The 22984-nt window shown below is 42.6% G+C and overlaps 1 protein-coding gene across 3 annotated transcripts in view; it reads left to right on the top strand.

Annotated features, from left to right (window-relative positions):
• The window catches only part of ADAMTSL4 (ADAMTS like 4), a 131424-nt gene that overhangs the window by 83979 nt on the left and 24461 nt on the right, over nucleotides 1-22984 (top strand). For all 3 annotated transcript variants that reach the window (XM_063439934.1, XM_063439933.1, XM_063439935.1), the window contains one exon: nucleotides 17742-17878. In XM_063439934.1, the coding sequence (XP_063296004.1) occupies nucleotides 17742-17878 (137 nt within the window). The remainder of the gene's footprint in view (nucleotides 1-17741; nucleotides 17879-22984) is intronic.

Here is a 22984-nt window from a genome sequence, read left to right as displayed (position 1 = left end):
CCTTGGCCTGTACCAGGCAGGTGGTTATGTCAGAGAGCACACAGTGCTCATTGCGTGAAGGACTGCTTTCATTTTGTGATTCGACAGACTTAATGCAGAGATCGTTAAGGCTGGCATCCATACGACAATTAAGATAAAATAAAGCATAAGACGTCTGTGGAGAAGATCCAATTTCATGCCAGGCTGCTGTGCTAATTCCATTTCCCAGCTGTTTTCGCTGACATTTTCCTGTGAATACCATTTTGTGTATTTTGGAGTTTTTACAGAGCTGGAGGGGAGGGGGAAGGATGATGATCAAGGCCTTTGGGATTTTATTTGTATCTTTTCATGTAAGCTGAGATAGAGGTTGATGAGTTTGCTCACTTGTGCAGCTATATTGGGTTTCATAGTTGCTCTAAACTAGGATATTGTTCAATATAAAGGAGTTGATTCAGTGCCTGATATCCTGATATTTACTAACAACCAAATTTAAAAAAGGGCAAACACTTGGCTTCAAAATTCACCAGTAATTAATAGATTTCAGCTGTTGAAGGGACATTAAGGGACGCGGTGAATGGGCGTTTTGATTTACATAGTACCTGGGTCCATTCCTTATATGTCTCATTATGTTCTCTGCTGTCTAGAAGGTTCGATTGAGGTCTTCGGTGCCCCCTTTCTTTGTGAGGTTCTTTAACTGATTGTGGGTTATACTATGTGATGTTTATATTCCCCACCATTCTTGAAGCACTAATCCCCTTTCATCACCACCCCTCGGGTCTTACAGTCCATATCTTCCATCTGGCAGGGTAATCATGTTTGGGAATCCCTGTACGGTCGTGCCAGGATTTTTCTATAATATAGTGCCCAAAAAAATGCAAGGGAATCATTCAATTATTTTATGCCCTTTTAAAGGCTTTTTCCTAATTCTGTGTTGGTGACACACTGGGTTCTACACCCTGGCCAGCTCTAAACAATAGGCAAAGTCCAACGCGCAGGATGGTGATGTCATGGGACACCAATAAGGTTAATAGTCATGTTTATTAGAGGAGACTAATGATGGGAGAATGAAGCCTACATGCACAGTATGAGTATGTTGTGAAATAAGGGTTTCCTGTCCATCCTTGCTTTACTCATGGCAGGAATTCTGACTCTCGATTTGACATGCTCTTTACACACACATGCACGTACACACTCAGGCCTTTGTTTGAGAAAAGTATTTGCTGAATGGCACCAGCAGACAGCGTGTGTGACGATCTAGACCAGAGCCTTTTAACAAAGACGTTCTGGTGAGGAATCTTGAGGCACGTTAAAGGGTAACTTTGAAAAAAAAATTCTAGAAATGTTTGTTTTATTTGTGTGTGTCTCTCTCTATACTTTTTATAAAAACAAAAAACAAGGAATCAATGTCAGCAGATTAACTGTACACAGGAGGCAAATGTTATTTCGAAGAATCGGCAGTGCAGATGGGTATGTCCAAGAATGCGTATCCCCTCTTATCACCAGAACCTGCTGTAGGAAGGAATGGTGGGTCTGTCCCGGTCTCAAAGATGTCGGTGTGGTTTCTCAATCTCTCACTAGGCAACTGGGGACTTATAAATATTAAATTTCTGGGAGATTTCAGAGAAATTAAAGTGACCATCATGGCTCCTTTATTGTTCAGATGGTACTTTCTTTGAGGAGATGAAGAGTGATGCAGATGGTAGCAAAAGGGTCCAGATTGAAGACCTGTGTACAGGGGACCATCTCGCCTATCCATTGTTTTGCTTCAATAGATTGTGCCGATGAGCCATAGCCAATATGTACAACTTGTGCCAGAGGATGCGAGAGACATTTATTTATGTTGTGCTGGCACATGGCGGTAATCCCTGACCTCTCAGATTTGTGACCTCCATACCTGACTACATTTCAAATGGACAAGTTAGGGGTGTGGCCAGGGGCTGGACTGTTCTTGGAAATTTTAAGGTGACTTGCTCATACAAACTTAAGTAACAAAATGGAATTTAGAACAAGCACAATGTATCTTATTTACACAGACACAAACACATTTTCTGATGGGCCTGATTAAAAGCCAATTGGGCCTGGTGCTGATTCTGATGGGCCAAATTACAGAATCTTATCGCCAAAAAAACCTTAAACATACTTCCCAAGTGTTATGTATCTAGTGGAGGTGGTTCTGGAAGGAAACTCACAGGATGTAGCTATAAGAAAACATACTCTATGCTAATCTCTCGCTTTCATCTCTCAAGCAAATCCGTGCCCCCTAACAGCACCATCCGGTGAAGCAGGGTAAAAGGGTGGGCCACTGACGTGAACCATGTACTCGCCACTGCCCAAAGGGACGGACATGCTCAGAAAGGGGTGGGTCTTTCTGAAGAATTGGAAGGTTAGCCTGATGTGAATGCATGGCAGGCTGCTCCCCAGTCATGTTGGCTGGCCATCTAAGGGGATAAAATGCAGACAGCACCCTAAGCTTGATGCAGATGGTAATGTTGCGTTTGCTCTATGCTTTCTGGGGACTGTCCACTCCCCTCCTTACCTTCTTACTAGGAGGTAGAAGGCTCCTGGTATTCAGTCTGAGGCAGAGAAAAGGTGTATGTAGTGCGTGTAGAATAAAGGGGGCATGTTACAGTGTTAGAGAGATTGAATTAGCAAGAACATTTACACAGTGTGCGGAGTCAGCTTTACCTTAACAAATGTAATTATCAGCCAGTGCACACAAGTTTTTGTTTCCCTACATCTTCCTTCAGTTTCCATACTTTATTCCATCTGCACAAGGAAAGAGCAAGTGAAGAGTAGTTAAATTATCAATAGGACTATTGCATGGGCCTGCAGCTTCTGCTCCTTTAGCCCTATGTTAATACGGCCTTGATTTATTGTAGGGACATCGCACCAACAATATGGAGCTCCTAGACAAAAGGCATATTATGGTAGAAAATAACAAAATAGGGTATGTCCATCTTAGTTACACTTGGGAGGTATGGACATCTGTCCTGAGATTTTCTTTCTGTATTCTGCATTTTCCAACTGGAAATGGCCTGTTAAAGCCGTCACAGAGATTTTTCAGCCGGAATCCATGTGCTCCAGTAAATGGATAGTGCTTTACGTGGTGTGGAAAGATTCCTTATTAGTTAAAGCACCAACCTATTCTGCAGTGCTGTAAATGGGAAGAGCAGCACTCTTATAGCTTCCAATGTAAAGTGGTCAGGATTTAGCAAGCTGTATGTAGCTATACATTAAGTATCCCATGCCTCTAGTGACAAGGGGCTCTGGCAGTATGGCATTGCGGGGCTCTGGCAGTATGGCATTGCAGTGCTCTATACGTGCACGGTAAGTGTTCTGATGTGAGCTTCGGTGGTATGGTCCGGAGTTATGGGAGTTGTTTAATAATAGCCTAGCAGAGTTATAAATAAATGCACTTGTATCCGTGCCCACCCCAGTATATGGACTGAAGGTTCCAAAGCTCTCAGCCAGCTAATCCGGTATCCTGGGGTTTATGGGTTCCGAGTTCTAAACAGAGTAAATTCTCCTTTGTGACAAGTGCTAAGCAGGGGAATAGATGAGAGGTGTCAAGCCTTCGTTAATATATATGGATTCTATATAAAGTCACTGATTTGGCACACACAGTGCTATCCACTAAAGTGAGAATTCAAAGGGCATTTCATATTTTAAGGCCAAAATAGCAAAACTGGAAAATAGCAAAAATTTGCAATGCACTTTCCAATAATTCTCACTAGTAAATAAACCTGGTGTGTTAATTCCTCATTTTATTAATGATGAAAGCCAGCAATTGGTGACATCTGCCAGTAACTAGCATGTGCTGTGGTTTCACTCTGTCCTGACTCGGCTTATGATGTATCATTGTAGATCAGAGAAGGATCTCTCTCATGTTTTATCACCACTGTTGTCTGGTAGAACATCTCAAGTGTCAGGTTTTATGGATTTGTGGTTTGGAGAATGACCTGTCCTGATCCGCACTGTAACCCCTGGATGCTCTAGCAAAGTACTCGATTGCTGAGAGTAATAGGAATGTAGTCACAAGATGGAACGAATGAAAGATATTTAGTTGCATTTCGGATGTTTGTGAATAGCCAAATTAACAAACTTTAGGTATGGATTTGGCTGTTTTTAGCAGTTACCAGAGAAGAGGTGTACATTTGATTGAAATAATTGTATTGACTTTCGTTTTAATATTTTAATAATGTAACACAGCATTTGGTCACTGTTTTACACTAGAATAGACTCAATAGATTTACTCTCCTCTGTGACCTCTCTGGGCTGGCAGATGGTTTCCGATCTGAATCCTTAAAGTCTTAATAACTAGAATAACCCAGGAATCGATAACTCTAAATATCACATAAAACTGGCAAGCTACGTGCCCTAGACCTACTGCTTCTGCTCCATAAACATGTCTAGAACTCCATCTACGTAGCATTGCTACTCCCCAGGCTAAACTAACACTGGTGGAATGTTATTGCACAGTCTTATGCGAAGACGGCTGGAGGAGAATATAGTAAGAATCTGTAAACTGCTACAAATGTGCCCTTTTTACCATTAAGCCGTTTACATCCTGCCCAGAGGAATGGAAAGGCTGGCAGGTGCCACGGATGGAGCTGTGTTCGGGGTAGCTTGGGGAGTTTGCCCGCTAATGTAGCCGGGTGAACAAAGGGTCAGGACTGGGGGGGTAGAGAAAGAGCTTTTGTTCTCAATACATTGCTCCTTGCTTTATATGTGATGCAAATGTTCCAGCAGTTCATGTATAAACAAACAGACGGCACAAGAACTTTCTGAAGAGAGTAAGCAAACAAGGAAAGACCTCTTTGTATTCACAGGCTGGGTCACGTTCTGGGGACGGGGTACGGTTGTTCTTATTACAGAACCTGCACAGATATCTCCTCTGGGACCTTGAATCCATCAGGGCTTCAGAAATCCAAGCCTGAGCAGTAAGCGGTTTGCAACAAAAAACAATGAAGCAAAAAATGATTCAACTTTATTTTCATATTAATCAGCTGCCTTACACGGCCGGTGCCTGGGCTTATTCCCTAAATGATTGTGACAAGTTTATTCACCTAAAGTGTAAAATATCACAAACTTTTCTTTGAGACCTAAATAGCAGAAATTAAAAAACAATCTTCTAAATCCGCTATGCTTCCAGTTTGGTAAATTAAATATCAGAGACGTTACACTTAAAGCCGCACTGTCACTGTTTGGGGACTTTGCTGAATTAGCTAAGTCCCCTGACAGTGACACTGCTGATGGTGGTCCGGGGTGGGGGCAGGTAAAGTTTAGTTTACTTACTGGAACCTGTCCCTTGCGGTCGCCACCATCTTGATTCGGCAGTGTCCTATTCGGCACTGATGTCACTGCTGTTCTCTTGCGCATGTGTAAGAGTACAGCATTGAGGTCTATGGAGGATCCCGCTAGACCGCAGGATCTTCCATAGACAGAGCAAATTCCCTGACGTCTGCAGGGATTGACTGTTCGACTCCGCCTTGTGTCTAAGTGAGTCAGACGTCTGAGAAGTACAGAGACAAAGTAGTCCCTCTATGTATGTGTATTTTATATGTATGTGTATTTCGGGTAATGTTGGACTCTAGGTTTTTCTTTCTTTCTTTGGCTTAGGGGACCAAAACGCCTTTAATGGAACTTGGGTCACTAAGCATTCTTTAACTTAATAATTTGTCCCTCAAGTGTAATCCGATTACCAATGATATTTTGCAAAGTACCTTAAAGTGTCAGTCTGTCGTGACTTTTTCATGAAGATGCAATATGTCCTAAAACAAAGTAGGAACTACTTTGTCTTGTGGACAATCATTTTTTTTTGTGTGCAAAATGTGGATAAATGCAGAACTTCAATCTGCCACACCTTGCCATTTCCCTGTCACTTAAAAAAATCATACAGTAATCATGTCATGTTGGGGGGACGCTACTGAATTTCCAGCAATGCTGGCGCAGTAAAAGACTTACCTGGGGTCCAATCAATGTCACATCATTCTTATAACCCATTTTTGTCTCCTGACCCAGGGGGTTCTCCTCTAATCTTATATGTTCAACCTGTAGATGAGATGGAAGCGATAAATCTATGTCTACACATGAACACATTTCCAAATTGACTTACATATACTATTTTAGTATATAATTCGGTATCTTATCTATCCTATGTTAACGATACATTCCCACCGTCAGTGTGATTTGTCGGTGAGGTATAACTGACGGATATGTATCCAACAGTAGAGCTATCAAAGTATTCAAACAATAATCCATGTTTTACCAGTAAGAATACATTGAGATTTGGATAAAGGTGTTGATTATTCGGCTCTAAAGCACTAATTTTATCATCCTCTAAAAAGTAAAAAAATGGAATTAGTAGTACATCGAATAGAATATTTAACCCTTAGGTTTAGCATTACTGCAGTTGGCACATTAACCTCCCAAGCTATCCTGCCAGGTATCGCAATATATCCAAGTTAATTTGGTATAGAAGAAGATCCATATACAAATGTAACAGATGATATACAAAGTCTAATCACAGAATGTGTAGTAGATACCAGAAGTAACCTTCCAGAATAGGTGGCAGAGCGCATCCACACTGAATATATTATACAGTATGTCCCACTTTCTTTAGACGGCTACAAGCAATGCACAGGCGGGTTTAGGTGGATGTTTACTGTAGTCACAGTCCGTGTTCTCCTAGCCTCTCAGTGAATGTTTGTTTTCAGCCATCTTATTTTCTTTTAAATTTGTATCTGTTGTACTTTTCTGTTTTTTTTTTTTTTTGTTTTGTTTTTTTTTTCATGGAAAGGAAAATGCTTTGTTTTATTTATTTTGCAAGATTAGAGAGGAACAGGAAATTAAATGACTGTATCTGCTGCAAGGAATTTGAGATTGTTTTTTACCATCTTTATTTTGGCATTTTTATAATTGTTACAAAGGAAGGCACATGAAATGGGTATTCTGCCACTCGCAGTTGGGATGTGTGAAGAACATAAGAACCACAGTGCTCGAGATCTGCCTGGTTTGGTTACACTGTGCATTCTTGGGGAGGGAAAGGCTAGGTTGAGTTGTGATCGAAGGGAATGCAGGGGAAGAGGGGTGGAGGATAGGGGTCAGTGGAGATGGCGAGGTGGTCAAACATTGGGAAATGCGGATGGAGCATCAGCTCTGTCTAGTGGCATCAGTGGGTTTGAAGATATTCTGTTTATTGACCGCTCTCTCAGTGAGTGGTAGGTGTACTCTGTTTGGTCCTGCATCTTGTATGCCCCACCGACACAGTAAGAGCTTGACTGTCGACATGCCACAATCTATCGTCATTTTACTTCAGTTTAAACTTTAGTTACACAAAGTAAGTAAAAATCAAAAAACAAAAGACAACTAAAAAAACAAGATAAGATAACAAGCTAACAACCCACAGCTCTGGGGAGGCACACTCTTTCCACATTTTCCTATGACCCCTTTCTCTAGTCCTCCTCCGAAATCAGCCTCCCTCCTCTTCTACGTACTGCTCCCAAACTTTTTAGCCGTGTTTCGGACCATGGAAGTGAGCTTGTCCCTAAGGTAATTATCCTTTATTTTGGCAGTTACCAGTGAGAGAGAGGGCACCTCCGGGCATGACCATTTTTTATCTAAGGCCCTGCAGGCTGCTAGGTAGATCATATTAAGTCATTGCTGGCCGGGCCGGGTGAGGCCCTCCGTTGTTCTGGAAAGGAGACAGGCCCAAGGGGTCTAATTGCAACTGTCTCTGAATTATTTTAGAGATGTCATGTTATTTGGGACCAATAGGCCTGTACAGAGGGGCAGGATCACCACATATGGATATAAGTTACTTTCTCTTTGCAAGAGTGCCAACAGGTGTCTGTGAGGACGTTCAGTTTTACTGCATTAGTGCGGCCAAACCAGGTGATATATAGGTCGGTCCGTTTTTTCATGTCTGTTTGTATTGAAGCGATGATTTGGAGGAAGTTTAGTCAGTAAAGATGTGTGAGGTATTTGCGTAAGTAGATGCCTAGGTATTTAAGTTCCACGTCCCACCATGCGAATTGGAGCTCTCTTTGTAGATGAACTTCCAGGTCTCGGGGTAGTGTGATATTCCATGTCCAGATTGAGAGGTTGGAGATCGCACCATATGAATGTAAGATGCGTAAAAGGTTGGGGAGTGACACTGTTGGGTTTTCCAGGAAGAAAAGCATATCATCAGCGTAAGCAGCGACACAATGTTCTCGCTCACCCAGGTGAAGCTCACTGAGACCTCACATCCCGTTTGACCACCTCCAGAAGTAGTGGAATTTTTGTGAGATTTACTGCGATTTATTATATGGCCTGTGGATGTTTTAATGGGATCACCCTTACTAGCGCAGTCTGTTTGTTGGTTACATTCTAGTTGAGACGCATCAAGTACTTAAAGCTTTTCTGTACTTGACATGCTCGTTAACCGCAATAATACATTGGCCTGTGTTTAAATATTGCCATCTGCTTATCTGCTCCTCACAACTCATTGTTTAGTAAATAAGTCTTTAGGTTGTGGCACATACAATGTTTTTTTTTTTTTTTTTGTCAATCTTTCTTTTATTAGAGGCAAATAAGATGGGATACATAAGAGAAATTGGAGGAAACGTTCAAATGAATTACAGTATAGGGTCAGTACAGCAAGGTTAAATGACATTTCCTGAATTGCGGTGCCTCAATTTTTTTTTTTTACATTTTTGTCGTTAAAACCTTAGTTAGAGAATACAGGCTAAGGATCATAAGATCCGGTAGGTGACATGCTAACATATTAGAGGTCCTACAGTTGGTTTTACATGCGTAGATAAGAAGCTCACAGGTTAAAGTAACAGCGGTGGAACATTTGGTTAAATGTCATAAGTATCGATCAGTTAAATAAAATGCAGGCTATGGATCAGAAGATCCGGTTGGGAACATGTTAAAATATTAAAGGTCAAACAGTTGGTTTCACATGAGTAGACAGGAGGCTAACAATTTAAATCAAAATAGGCAGAAAAGTAGAGAACTTACAGTGCCTGACACATCACTACTCAAAAAAGGTACATTAATGCTTATAATGTGATTTGCAGAACTTGTGGTAAACTTAATAACAATATGTAGGAATGACAAGCTTTACACCCATGTTGTGGACTGAGGCTTGGGTTACAAAATAAAAATTTAGGCTGAAGGTACAGTAGTTTGCTAACTAAGTGATTGTTAAATATAACATGCCGTTAAGTCATTGCTAAAGTAAATGAGCATATTAGATTACATAAAACTTCCTCGGCATGTGACTGAACTAATGATAACTAGGCTGTAACAGATTTATTTAGCAGGAGCTGCATAGGGTTAACTGAGATTAGAGACTGCAGGGGTCTCTCAAAACGACAAGAAAATGCTCGGTTATGCAAGCTGAGTTATCCTGCCACCTGCAACGCTATGCAGTTCGAGTCCAGTTTAACCCACACCATCTCGGCAGAGAATGAGTGAGGGTCCCATAGTCCCCAGCAAGGCCCCAAACCTTGAAGCTTGGTCTGTAGCTGCATCTGTCTTTATCCTCTTCGGGAGTGGCCTGCTCGTGTGGTGGGGTGGTGGTGTCCGTGCTGGCGCTGAGGTGCCCCTGCCCTTTCGGTGCCCACTCCCCGGGTGTCTGTAGGTGGATTTCGTCGCTGGTGGCGTCGCTGTCGGTCCCTGATATGCTGCTGAGGTCTCGGGACTGTCCTGCGTTTTCTCGTTAAGGGGATGGTATGGGTTCCTGGTTCCCGGATCAGGTGAGTGACTAGTGTGGGGGCCGTATTTGGCGTGGCTTCTCTCGTGCATATGTGGGTCCGTGCGTTTGCCCAGACAGCCAGACGTCTGTTCAGGTCTGTGGGGTCGCTTGTCGCTGCGGATCGTGGCGGCCTTTCTGGGTGCCTGCGGAGGGTACCTGTAGTGGAGGCGACGGGTTTTCGGACGGAGCCATGTGGCCACCAGCTTGGCAGCCAATCTGTGAGCCATTCCGCGATCGTGCAGCATTGCCCGGAGGCTCGCGCAGAGCCGATCGAGTGCCAGTAAAGGGTCCGTTGCTTGTCGGGCACGTGTGCTCCGCCTCGTGGGCCTACGATAGACGGCCATCTTGGCTTCGTCCCCGTCTAGAGCCTCCTGCAAGTGGGTTTCCAGGTCGCCAGTTTTCTGTGTGGGTTCATAGATTGCGGGTGATTGGACCGGGTTAACCCCCACCGGTCCTGGGGGGGGAGGAGAGGCCCGATACTTCAGGTGCCGCACGCTTTGAAGAGTAGGGAGAGCGGCCGCCTCTCCTCTGCACCGCGTCGTGTAGGCCCCAAGCCTCCGATCTACCGATCCAGCGTTCTTTCCGGGTGTGTGGGGTATCATTCTGCTCCCCATCTTTGGTGTCGTCGAGTAAGGTAAGTTGGGGTTCAGGGTCTGGGATTTTCCCCCCGTTTTCCGCTGTAAATCAGGACCGGGCTCGGGAGCTCATAGATTTTGCGTCTAGTCGGCTCCCCGGTCAGGCTCCGCCCCCGCACATACAATGTTTATTCAATAGTTTATAGTTGGTATTTATATGGCACCAGCACATTAAGTTGCGCTGTACAATTGGGTGTTGGGGAAGAGCTGTTAAAATGTAGACATTCCAGTACAAAATGATGACTTTTTGCCAAGAGCTTACAGTCAAAAAGTAATTATGGGGAGGTGAGACAGGGCTGCTTAAAACTGAGAATTTAAGAGACATTAATAAAATTTATGGGACATTAATAAAATTTATGGGACATTAATAAAATTTATGGGACATTAATACAATTTAAGGGCGATTAATAAAAATTACGCAGTGAAGTGATAAGAGGTGCCATTAGGAGGATTTCAAGCACTTGGGAAGTCTTGGAAATACAAGGAAAAGGATCATGCATTTCTATATAGGAGCAAATATCAAATATGGCCGCAACGCGTCGAATGACCCCTCGACCATGTAACGAGAGAAAATACAAAGAGATATGCGGATGTGGACCTCAATCCGCTATCCACAGATGTAAACCGGTAGCTATACATACAGTAGGGCACTTTCAGAATTCATTGATCTATACCTGAGAATCAGTCAAAGTGAAATAAAACAAACTATCTATATATCCAAAAATATTCTGTATAAAACTCACACAGAGCTATTTACTAAACTGAGAATTTAAAGTGAATTCCAAGTCTAAGGTCAAAATAGCTGAGCTGGAAAAATTCTCTAATTCAGCTTTGCTTTCAGTTTGGATACCACAAAACGTAGGTAATTAAATAGACAAAAAAAATACTTAATCTTGACCCTCTCAGTGCTCTGATATGATGGTATCAGCTGTATAATCCCTGCTCTGGGACATCCGAAGGAAGCAATACTTAATGTATTGGGCGTATGGAATACACGGTAAATATCGCTGCTACAGCTGTGTCAGTCAGTGGAACCTCCCTCGACACTTCAAGCCTCCACGTTGTATGTACTAAAACTCCTGCTGTACAGAATGGGAATGGAGGCACTGTCAGATCGACATCATAATCTGGTTTATAAATGCATTGCTTTCACATTTAATGTTTCTGTTTTAAATAAAGGTCCGTACAAAAATCACTGTCTGGAAGCTGCACATTTTGGGCTAAATTAATAACCATATCCGTTTGTGGGGGATTTTCTGCTGTCTCATTACAAAAGCCATGCACAGCCTGCTGTATAGTATGTTGTGTAATAAGTTTGATATATGATAGCAGCAGGAAACAAGCCCCTTATATTAGGAGTAGTGGGGTCTCTGCTGGGGGTGCCACATGGGCCTGTAATCTGACCCAGGATCTGCCTGTCTCTGGTGATAGCAAAAAGTGGGTCCATATGGCTTCAAAGGTGACCCTTATTATGCCTTATCGCCACGGCTAGCGAGAGGGCGCAAGTCCCACATTATACCATTTATCTCGCTCTGTTCAAAGCAGCTTTGCTATTATTATTTTTTTTTTATCTCTGTGTATTTATAATGGATACAAGCAAGGCTATGTACTGTGCATTTTTGGCTTAGTAAAATTACATACTATGCTTTAGATTAATTTATTATTCTATGTCACCAATATAGTCACTCTAATGGGAGTGACGTGTCTGTGCCCAGAATAAAGGATGAATTGCATGGGTTGTAATGGTGTCCAGTGTCTCTGTGCCCAGAATAAAGGATGGATTGCACGGGTTGTAATGGTGCCCGGTGTCTCTGTGCCCAGAATAAAGGATGGATTGCATGGGTTGTAATGGTGTCCAGTGTCTCTGTGCCCAGAATAAAGGATGGATTGCACGGGTTTTAATGGTGCCCGGTGTCTCTGTGCCCAGAATAAAGGATGGATTGCACGGGTTGTAATGGTGCCCGGTGTCTCTGTGCCCAGAATAAAGGATGGATTGCATGGGTTGAAACGGTGTCCAGTGTCTCTGTGCCCAGAATAAAGGATGGATTGCACGGGTTGTAATGGTGCCCGGTGTCTCTGTGCCCAGAATAAAGGATGGATTGCATGGGTTGAAACGGTGTCCAGTGTCTGTGTGCCCAGAATAAAGGATGGATTGTAACAGTGTCCTGTGTATCTGTGCCCAGAATAAAGGATGGATTGCATGGGTTGTAACGGTGTCCGGTGTGTACGTGTTTACAGGGTTATTCACTGAAGTGTCGCAACGTAAAAGACGTACATTTTTCCCCCCAGCAATAATAGTCAAACTAAAAACATAGCTGATGTACAGATACCCTCCTCCCCCATTGGCCTAAAATGTGAAATTCACTTTGCAGACTTTGGGAGGGTGGGGAGGGGAGAAATGTAATGCATTATTTGTTTTCCTCTGAACTGCAGCTAGTTACACTTCTTCTGTTAAATTGCTGGAGTTCTCCAAACAGTCATACTTAATTGTATAGCTACAGCTTGAAGGGAACAAACATGTGCAAAGCAAGGGCTAGCTGTCCTGGCCTGCTGAGGTGACTTTACCTGGTAGACAGGGCTGCCATCAGAAATTTTGGGGCCCCTGACAAAGCACAAGGTCTAGCCCCCCCCCCGCCCGGGCCCGCCCACGCACTACCTAGTCCGCTGACAATGATGCGGGACTGAATGTGGTGTGTATAGTGGAAGTGAATTAGAATGTGTGTAATGGATTTAGTGTTTGTGTGTATTAGATACTGTTTGTGTAGTGAATGCAGAGTGTGTGTTTGTGTAGCGGATGCAGTGTGTATAGTGAACGCAGAGTGTGTTTGAGTAGTGGATGTAGTGTGTGTTTGTGTAGTGGATGTAGTGTTTGTATGTACTAGATGAAATGTGTTTAGTGGATGCAGTGTCTGTGTATAGTGAATGCAGAGTGTTTCAATTTGTGGTGGATGTAGTGTGTGTACTGTGAATACAGGATGTTTGTGTAGTGGATGCTGTGTGTACAGTTGATGCAAAGTGTGTGTTAGTGTGTAATAAATGCAGAGTGTGTGTTAATGTGTAGTGAATGCAGAGAGTGTGTTAGTGTAGTGAATGCAGAGAGTGTGTTAGTGTAGTGAATGCAGAGAGTGTGTTAGTGTAGTGAATGCAGAGAGTGTGTTAGTGTAGTGAATGCAGAGTGTGTTAATGTGTAGTGAATGCAGAGAGTGTGTTAATGTGTAGTGAATGCAGAGAGTGTGTTAATGTGTAGTGAATGCAGAGTGTGTTAATGTGTAGTGAATGCAGAGAGTGTGTTAATGTGTAGTGAATGCAGAGAGTGTGTTAATGTGTAGTGAATGCAGAGAGTGTGTTAATGTGTAGTGAATGCAGAGAGTGTGTTAATGTGTAGTGAATGCAGAGTGTGTTAATGTGTAGTGAATGCAGAGAGTGTGTTAATGTGTAGTGAATGCAGAGAGTGTGTTAATGTGTAGTGAATGCAGAGAGTGTGTTAATGTGTAGTGAATGCAGAGAGTGTGTTAATGTGTAGTGAATGCAGAGTGTGTGCATAGTTTAGTGAATGCAAAGTGTGTGTTAGTGTGTAATAAATGCAGAGTGTGTTAATGTGTAGTGAATGCAGAGTGTGTTAGTGTAGTGAATGCAGAAAGTGTGTTCGTGTAGTGAATGCAGAAAGTGTGTTCGTGTAGTGAATGCAGAAAGTGTGTTCGTGTAGTGAATGCAGAAAGTGTGTTCGTGTAGTGAATGCAGAAAGTGTGTTCGTGTAGTGAATGCAGAAAGTGTGTTCGTGTAGTGAATGCAGAAAGTGTGTTCGTGTAGTGAATGCAGAAAGTGTGTTCGTGTAGTGAATGCAGAAAGTGTGTTCGTGTAGTGAATGCAGAAAGTGTGTTCGTGTAGTGAATGCAGAAAGTGTGTTCGTGTAGTGAATGCAGAGAGTGTGTTCGTGTAGTGAATGCAGAGAGTGTGTTCGTGTAGTGAATGCAGAGAGTGTGTTAGTGTGTAGTGTATGCAGAGTGCATGTTGTATTAGTGAATGCAGTGTGTGTGTTAGTGTATGCAGAGTGCATGTTGTATTAGTGAATGCAGTGTGTGTATTGTATTAGTGAATGCAGTGTGTGTTGTATTAGTGTATGCACTGTGTGTGTTGTGTTAGTGTATGCAGTGTGTATGTTGTGTTAGTGTATGCAGTGTGTGTGTTAGTGTATGCAGTGTGTGTGTGTGTGTGTGTTGTGTCAGTGTAAGTAGTGTGTGTGTGTGTAAATGTGCCATCTGGGGTGAGGGGGAGGGGGGGCATTTTAACATATATTTTTTTAAATTAAATTAAATTTAATTGTTTCTCCCCCCTCCCTGCTTACCTGTGTCTAGGGAGGGGGGAGATTCCATCCCTGGTGGTCCGGTGGCATGGTGGGGCCCCCTGGGTTCCCTGTTACCGAAGAGGGGGCCCAGGCAGCACACAGCTTCTCCTCTTCTCTCCTCCAATAACTCTTGCGAGACCCGCGGAGCGTTGCCATGGCAACCGGGTCTCGCGAGAGTTATTAGCAGAGAGGAGAAGAGGAGGAGAAGCTGTGTGCTGGGCCCCCTCTGCGGTAACAGGGAGCGGGGGCCCGCGGCTGCACACATAGATCGCGATATTCGCTATCTATGTGTGCAGAGACGGAAAGTGGGGCCCGGGACTGCCAGAGCAGTCCGGGCCCCCCAGGGCCGCTGGGCCCGTGACAACCGTCATGGTTGTCACCCCCTGATGGCGGCCCTGCTGGTAGATGTTCAGATCTGATTAATGATACATACTCGGGCACTGCGTGTCATTACTTCCCATATTAGGGAATACAATTATAAGTTCTTTTGAGTTTTTTGACATAACATCAGTGCTCCTAGCTCATTAAACAAAATATTTCCTAATCAAACTTCTGATTTTATAGAACAAAACCAATTAGAGTACTTTAAAAGGCAGGATCACATCCAGCGTTGCAATATGGCTGCTGTCTTTGTAATCCCATCGCTCTGCTGCTATATGTGAGCATTGTAATAACTGGATATACACCATATACTATATTATATGAATAGTGATACCTCGGGGATTGGGTGTAGTTTGCTGGATTTAAATGATATTATAATTGTCCCATAAAAAGCTCAGCTTGGCGCATTGTGGCGGGCTTGGACTGCGTCTTGCATTCTGCGTGATCCGTAGCAGCCAAGCTAGGAATGTTTGGTGATATGGGTGGACTTGGCTCTTGGCTCTTGTTATCTTTTCCTAATTGTGGCCATTACACACTAATGGCTCTCTCTCAGTGTGTGTGTGTATTCGATATTACATTGGAACCAAGAGGTTTTTGTTTTTAAAAATTATATTATTCTCATTAGATATAGGTGTTAAGGAATCTAATTATTCTTATTGCTTTTATTTTACTTATTAAAATGTTCTGTTAATTTAATATTCTTTGCATTCTTAAATTCATTCTTCGTGACCCATCACATTGTTCTAATCGGTGTTTATGGAGCAATATGGCCGACCAAGTGAAGTAAGAAAATATGATGTGTCCTGACATTTCGTGATAAAACAAGATGGCACAGTTATTTGCCACATTATATTTTTATAGATACATTATGTTGAAGTGAACTCTGTATGACTGCTATTAAGTATCTTGGCCACGTTCAGAAATACGAGCCACAAATTGTGGATAGACGGCCTGGATGAGTCTCTTGCAATGCTGATAGGATAGAAACTAATGCTAATCATGGCTGAGGTGTTATGGATCGAACACTCTTATCGTCTCCACCCTGCTGAGTGCTATGAAACGTGCTCTCAAGCAGAGTTTTTGTGTTTTCGTTCTCTATCAGCTGTTCCTTATCCTCACACTGAAGTCAGGCCGTTGTTAGGCCAGATCGAAATACTGTAAAACACAGTATGACCTTGTTGGGATTGCAATCTGGCGCTCGTTGTTAACCATGGCAGCCAGATGTCTTCCAGCTGCGTCCGATCCTCTGCTCTTGATGCAGGGAACGGAGACATGTCTGCTTTCAATCTTCACTCCTAAAACTGCCCCTGGTGGAGATCAGCTGCAGAAACTAGGGAGGTCTCGCATAGCGAAGGAAAAGCTCTCATCTTCACAAATCCTTAAATATTTATTAACATAATAATTCCTAGAAAATACTAGCAGAGAATTGCTGAGAGAGAGAGAAAAGGCATTGTGTGGATTTATTGGTCACCAATATTTCATTAATCTGCCAGAAAGGATGGTTTGCTGCATTTGTACAATAAACACCAGGAACTACAATCAATGATCATTACTAACGGCAGAGTTATTTAGACCTGTCTCTAACTCAGCTGAAATCAACCATCTGATTTCAGAAAACCCCACATTCATGTGAATTAACTCCAAATTTAGGCCTATAAATTTTTAAAAGTGAATCTCAGGCTAGTTCTGACTTCCCTGTAGAGTTCCCCCAATGGTCCATATGTAATAAGTAAACTGGACTGACACATACCTCCCAAGTGTCCCTATTTAGGTCGGATAGGACAAAGACCACAAGCACTTATACCATTTCAGCAGGCTGTATGGCTTGTTAACCAATCAAAGTTATAAATGTTTTTTCCTAACTAAACAGAAGATACATTTCATATACAGGTCCCTGCTATGGTTCAAGTTTACCCTTTTAAATAATATAAATATCCTCCACAATGCTGCCCAGTCTGCCAGAAAATGAAGCAATCTCTGTATTGATTAAAAAACAACTTCTAATGTAGATCGGGGTCAAGGAATATATTCCCAGACGTGCAGATGTGAACAAGCTTTTAAGAGGAGTTTTTGGTTTTCTCCCCCAACGTTAGGAAATCCTGCTTTAAATATAATATGAAACAAAACACATGCTTCTAATCTGTCCAGGCTGTGGATGTCACGGCCACTCACTTAATGTGTGTACACAGCAGGAACCGTTATCTGCCAAATATTAGGTCAGTGGCCTGCACACTTATGTGATAAGAGGGGAGTTTGGGGGGGGGGGGGGGGGGGGAGTACAGGAAAATGTAATTTATTTATATTTTTCAGTTCCCGTCCTTTCCATCCAAACGAAGGTCTTGTCCATCTTGGCACATACCAGTAACCATCATTATAAATTATTAATGGCTAGTTTAGTATAAATAAAGGATACGTACAACTTGAATCCATTTTTCTTGGTTGACTTTTGTGGGTTTTGGGTGAACCGCATGTTAAACAGTTGTTTTGGCAGGTTAACAGCCTCTCACTTTACCCAACATCTGTCAGCTGTGTTATGTATTGGTTTGATGAGATGCAAGTTGTTGCTGTGGTGATATGGAGTGATTATTTAATCTAATGCTCATTGATTTGCGTTTTGAGTGTGTGAATTTTCATTCTGTTTTTGCTTGTTTTGCAGTCAATGGTAACCAGAGATGCGCTCTGAACTGTCGCCCGGTTGGCTATCGTTTCTATGTGCGTCACACAGAGAAGGTCCAGGATGGAACGTCGTGCGAAGCTGGCTCTTCTGATATCTGTGTCGGTGGCCAGTGCTTGGTGAGTAGATGACGTTGGTCACACCCAAACCACTAGCTTCCATCTAAGATGGGATAGATTGTAACCTTAAAATAACAAGCTGCTGCAGTACACATGGCTTGTCAGCGTTTAGGATTCAGTAAATTGCTCAAACTCTGAAACTGCAGAAGCGCTTTTAGTGGTTCTCTGAAGAACAGCCACGAAAGATAGTCTTAGTTAATGTAGACATTGCGATTACTCTGATACGGCATTATTTTACATTGCAGGACTAATGGGGACAGGGACACTGCACCCAGACCACTTCAATGAGATAAAATGATCTGGGTGCCTATAGTGTCCCTTTATGTTAAAAGGACATTTTAGGCTGAAGCCAACGGCTATAGTATTCATCAATAATACAAAACCAGAAAGGTAGAGGAGAAAAACTCACAAAATGTTCTATTAAAGAACCTTCACAGTGGATCGTGTAAGCAGAACAATTAGGAAGCAAAGTGATAAAAGTCGAGAAATCTGCAGGAACATTCCAATGGTTTCTGTGGAGACTGCAGATTTTTAGATCTTTGCCCCAAGTTACTCTTCATTGGGTACCCTTGTATATTTAACATGAGACATTTCATCCTGTAAAATACATTCTCTGTTTGCTGTCTGGTGCTTAGTATGTCTCACCTATACGCCAAATGTACCCAACTCTTTACTTACATTGACATCGGCTGGCGGCTTAGCCTGGTGTGGAGTCATGAACTCCAATACTATAGACACACACTTTTATCAGCTTTGCGCTAACCACATCCATTCTTGGTCAGCACGGTGACATGGCAGCTTAGTGCTAAACACACAGGACCAGGAAGTGGGGCTCCTGCTCTTAGGAAGGTGAAAATTTGTCACCAGGTGTTGTAGAGCTGCAGCCCCCATGATGCTTTGCCAGCTGTAAGGATACTTCTGATCAATCAACCCTTGAAAATATGTGAGAGCAATTTGTCAGCTACTCCTGTTGGTGGTTCTCTCGGCGTCACACGTCAATGAAATCAGACTGGCTATTGACATGTCTGTGATAACTTACTCGCACCGCAGTGGAAATCTCCACCATTACAGCCGGTGTTGTGGTGGCATATGGAGAGTCTCTCCTATAATAAACACTGACCTAGCCTTCCAGTAGGTCTCAGCCACAGCTGCAGAGCAGGAAAGGAACATTTTTTCTGTATGGTTTACTCTCAGCCCAGATGGCGTGTCGCCATGTCCAACTCACAGTGCTGCGAATTATATTACCTTGGATTCTAGCCTGGGGTCACAGAGAGGGAAGGCGAATGCTAGGAACTAAAGAGGGCTTTATTGCCATCGTTCAGCAATCACCACATTAACAGTATTATTTAAAAAATAAGTAAATAAAATCATAGTTTGCTTTCCTTGAAACATTGTTGCTCTTTTTTTCTCTTTTCATCCAAATCACATGTAAAGTGGATTTTCATTCCAGAGACTTGCTAGCAGTAATCCTGTACTGTGCAATGCCTAATTCCTATAATCCCACTCAGGACACAGTGAGCTAAATTGGTTTAAAACCCCATGTACATAAAACAGCCTCACAGAGTACGATCTCCATGGGGTTAAAATTAGGCTGCATTCTACGTACACATTGAGACTGCACGATCTATTTACAAACACAGAAATAAATGGCACAATTTAGGACAAAAATAGCTGATTTGCAAAAAAATGTATAAATCTCCAGCTTGGCTATTCAACCTAAATGTAGTAATTTATATTTTGTGTGTTTCTGAGATAATATGCTTTGATCACGGTGACTATCTCTGTGTATTTATGCAGAGAGGCTCAATGAAGCCATGCAGAAATAGCAAAAAGTGTATTCCTGTATCTAACTGATAGTAAATATAGCTGGAATTAACCTGTGGAATAGAGGTGGCCATATTGAAACTGCCAGTTAAGATAAAGTGCAACAAGCAGCCAATCAGAATCCTATACCCAGAGCTCAATGGTAATCTCCCAGCATTCCACTGTGCAGGAAACAAAGTATACATTGGAAGGGTAGAGAGGAAGAACTGATATACTGGGGAGTCAGAGAAAGAGGCCAGTATTCTGGAAAAGGATTGAGAAATAACAGCATTATGGAAAGCGGAGAGAAAAGAGCTGATATCGTGGAAATCAAATTAGGAGGGGGAAGTATGGAGGGCTCTCATACTAGGAAAGAGTAAAAGAGGAGTATAGACTGGTATGTCGGAGAGGGTATGGTAAAATTCCTTCTAATAAATACGTATTGGGTTCCCCAGCATGTTCCTCCACGGTGACCCTAAATTCTTGTAATTGCTCTTATCACACCTTAGTGCAGCTGCCCCACTTTATTAGAAAGACGTATGTAAAATCCCTTAGCTTTCCTCTCATTCTGAGAGTCCATCGATGTAACAGATGTTGCAGCGGCTTTGAAGAGTTAAGGACAGATGTGGGAAATGGGACGTATGAAAAATAATAATAATAAAAATGGAAATCATTCTCTGTGGAGATGGGCACATGTTAAAACCAGCAGCTGCTCGCTAGCTGGCGATTGGAACTAGTTTATTTTTAGAGGCGCTACGTGGATGGCTGATCGCTCTACCTGCTGGAAAATTAGGATTTTTTTTTCTTAGTGAATAAAATGTCCAAATTCCATGGAAACTGCTGCAACAAACCCACAATGCATGATTCTATATGGCAATGTCTTCATATAGAGCTAGACACAGAGCGGAGACCAGGGAACGTGCGGGGGCTAATATCCTACACCTGATGGGATCCAGCCTTGGCAAGCAGCTCTTTTGGTTAACAATTACCTGTCGGCCCTTTGACTATAGTTGGAGGGCCAAGTGAGGACAGAAACTTGAAATGATCAGAACGTGCTCATATAATTAAAATGTCTGAAAGCTTTTTGTTTTGATTGGTAAATATATTTAGTTGATAGGTGGAATAGTCTCTTTGTGGGAGCAGTAAAGGCTGACTGATATAGAAAGGGTAGAAGATAGGTTAAATAGTGTCTCAGTGGAAGCAGTAAAGCCTGACCATGATATAGAAAGGGTAGTAGATAGGTGGAATAGACTCTCAGTGGAAGCAGTAAAGGCTGACTGATATAGAAAGGGTAGAAGATAGGTTAAATAGTGTCTCAGTGGAAGCGGTAAAGCCTGACCATGATATAGAAAATTTAGCAGATCTTGGAGCAGCCTTCTAGTGGAAGGAGTGAAGACCAACTGTAGATACTGGGATTTAATTAAGGTTTCCTGAAGAATATCTGCAAAAAGATTTGGAGTCTTTATCTAATAGGACAAGTTAGAACAGTTTAATGAACGGCAAGCAGTGGTGTTGTGGAGGGCTACAATTACCAATACTATTAAAAAGATCTGCCTGTGTTACCCATGGACTGCATTTTAAAGGGATTCTTTAGTGCCAGGAAAACAAACCCACATCACTGAAAGGGTTAAAATCCTTCAAACACTTACCGGACTCCAGCGCCAAGGTCAGGCTCTGCCCACGTGTTCAATGCTTTCCAGTGGGGATTCCAGCGTTGCTGGAGGTCCTCATGCATAGCGTGAGGATGTTTAGCTTTGTTTAGACAACACAAAGTCTAAGAAGCTGGAAGTCCCTCTAGTGACTGTCTGGTAGACAGCCACTAGAGGAGGATTTAACCCTGCAATAATTACACTTGCAGGGATAAGGGTGATGGGAGTTGTGTCCCTTTAATATGTGATGGGAACAAATTGTGTTGTGATCAGAACGCACATTTGCAAAAATTCACAAAATTCGGTACTGTAGTGAATTAAAGCCAATTCTGTTGGAATTAATGTTGCCCTCCTTCCATGTAGTGTTATTTTTCCTATATTTAAAACTCACACGTTGTCCTCTCTCTGTCCCGGATGGACAGATTCCTCAGGTGCCCTCCCAAATAATCAATTGGTCATCTTCTGCGAGGTCTGTGATTGGCTGATTTTGTCTACCAGCCCGTGACCTTTCTGTGTGATATAGCCCTCTTCCCAGCATCCCTTGCTTCACTAAAACCCATGCTTGATACAGCTGTGGTCAGTTAGACTTTGACATCTGGCATACAGCTTTGTGCAAATGTTTTATTGGCAGGATTTCTTCCTCTAACTGTTACATTACAGGGAAAAGGAACTGTTAGTAGCCAACCCTGACCTATTAGACCACCAGGAATAAATAGCACTTTACAGCCTGCCATATTTCTAAATCAATTAAACACGTGGCTGTGTACAACTGGCAAACATGCATGCAGGTATATGGAGAACTATAGTAAATACTGTGTATATCAACAAAGACAGAGAAATCCGTGCAAAATCGGTGCAATGGAATAAAACGGGGTAATCGGTGCAATGAAATAAAACCGGTTTTGTCCTCTTATAATGACTGCTGTGTAGTGAAGAATCTGGTGCCTCTGGACTGTAAGTTCGCTTGAGCAGGGTCCTCCTCAACCTTTTATTCCTGTAACATTTTGGCATTATCTAGAAATGAAAAGCTTTCAGTCTGCACTTACTAAAGATGTCCCCCACAGCGTGTTGGGAACTCTTCATACTCCTCTATAACTTATGGGTCGTCCTTTTCTCTCTCCCCCTCCCCCCTCAGCCACCTGGGGATTTTTCCATCAATCCACTACTATTTCTACAAAGTTCCTTCTTGCTTGGAACAGGGGCAGCAACATCTCCTACAACTATTTATTTAATGTAATTTCCTTGTTATTTTGTTATGTCCGTTTATGAAACTTCTGTTGTAATGTCTGAAGGTTCTGAAATCAGCCCCCTTGCGTTCAAGAGGTTTCAATCTCCCCTCGCGTACAGGGGGTTCCATCATGCTGTGAGATGCGTTGCAGGCTCCTGAGGTGGCAGATGTTTATCCTTGTAAACAAATCTCTGTGTCCCTTTAGCAATGGCGTGCAGCACTGCGTGACTTCTAGGTATAATTTATTACCTCTGCTGAAAACGCTCTTATTGGCCAAGACCGACGGGCTGTTAATTTCCTATAAAAGCGTCATTAGTACCTTTAGATTTTTATGTGAAATTCAAGGTTTCAATTTACAGGCCACAACAGGAGCACTGAATTCTGTAATTCTCCCCTTCACAGAGCCTGCCTTGTAACCACAACAGG

This window comes from Pelobates fuscus, chromosome 13, assembly GCF_036172605.1.
Source record: "Pelobates fuscus isolate aPelFus1 chromosome 13, aPelFus1.pri, whole genome shotgun sequence".
Classification (NCBI taxonomy): Eukaryota; Metazoa; Chordata; class Amphibia; order Anura; family Pelobatidae; genus Pelobates; species Pelobates fuscus.
Note: the sequence above shows the minus strand (reverse complement) of the source record. Positions and strands in the feature narration are given on the sequence as shown.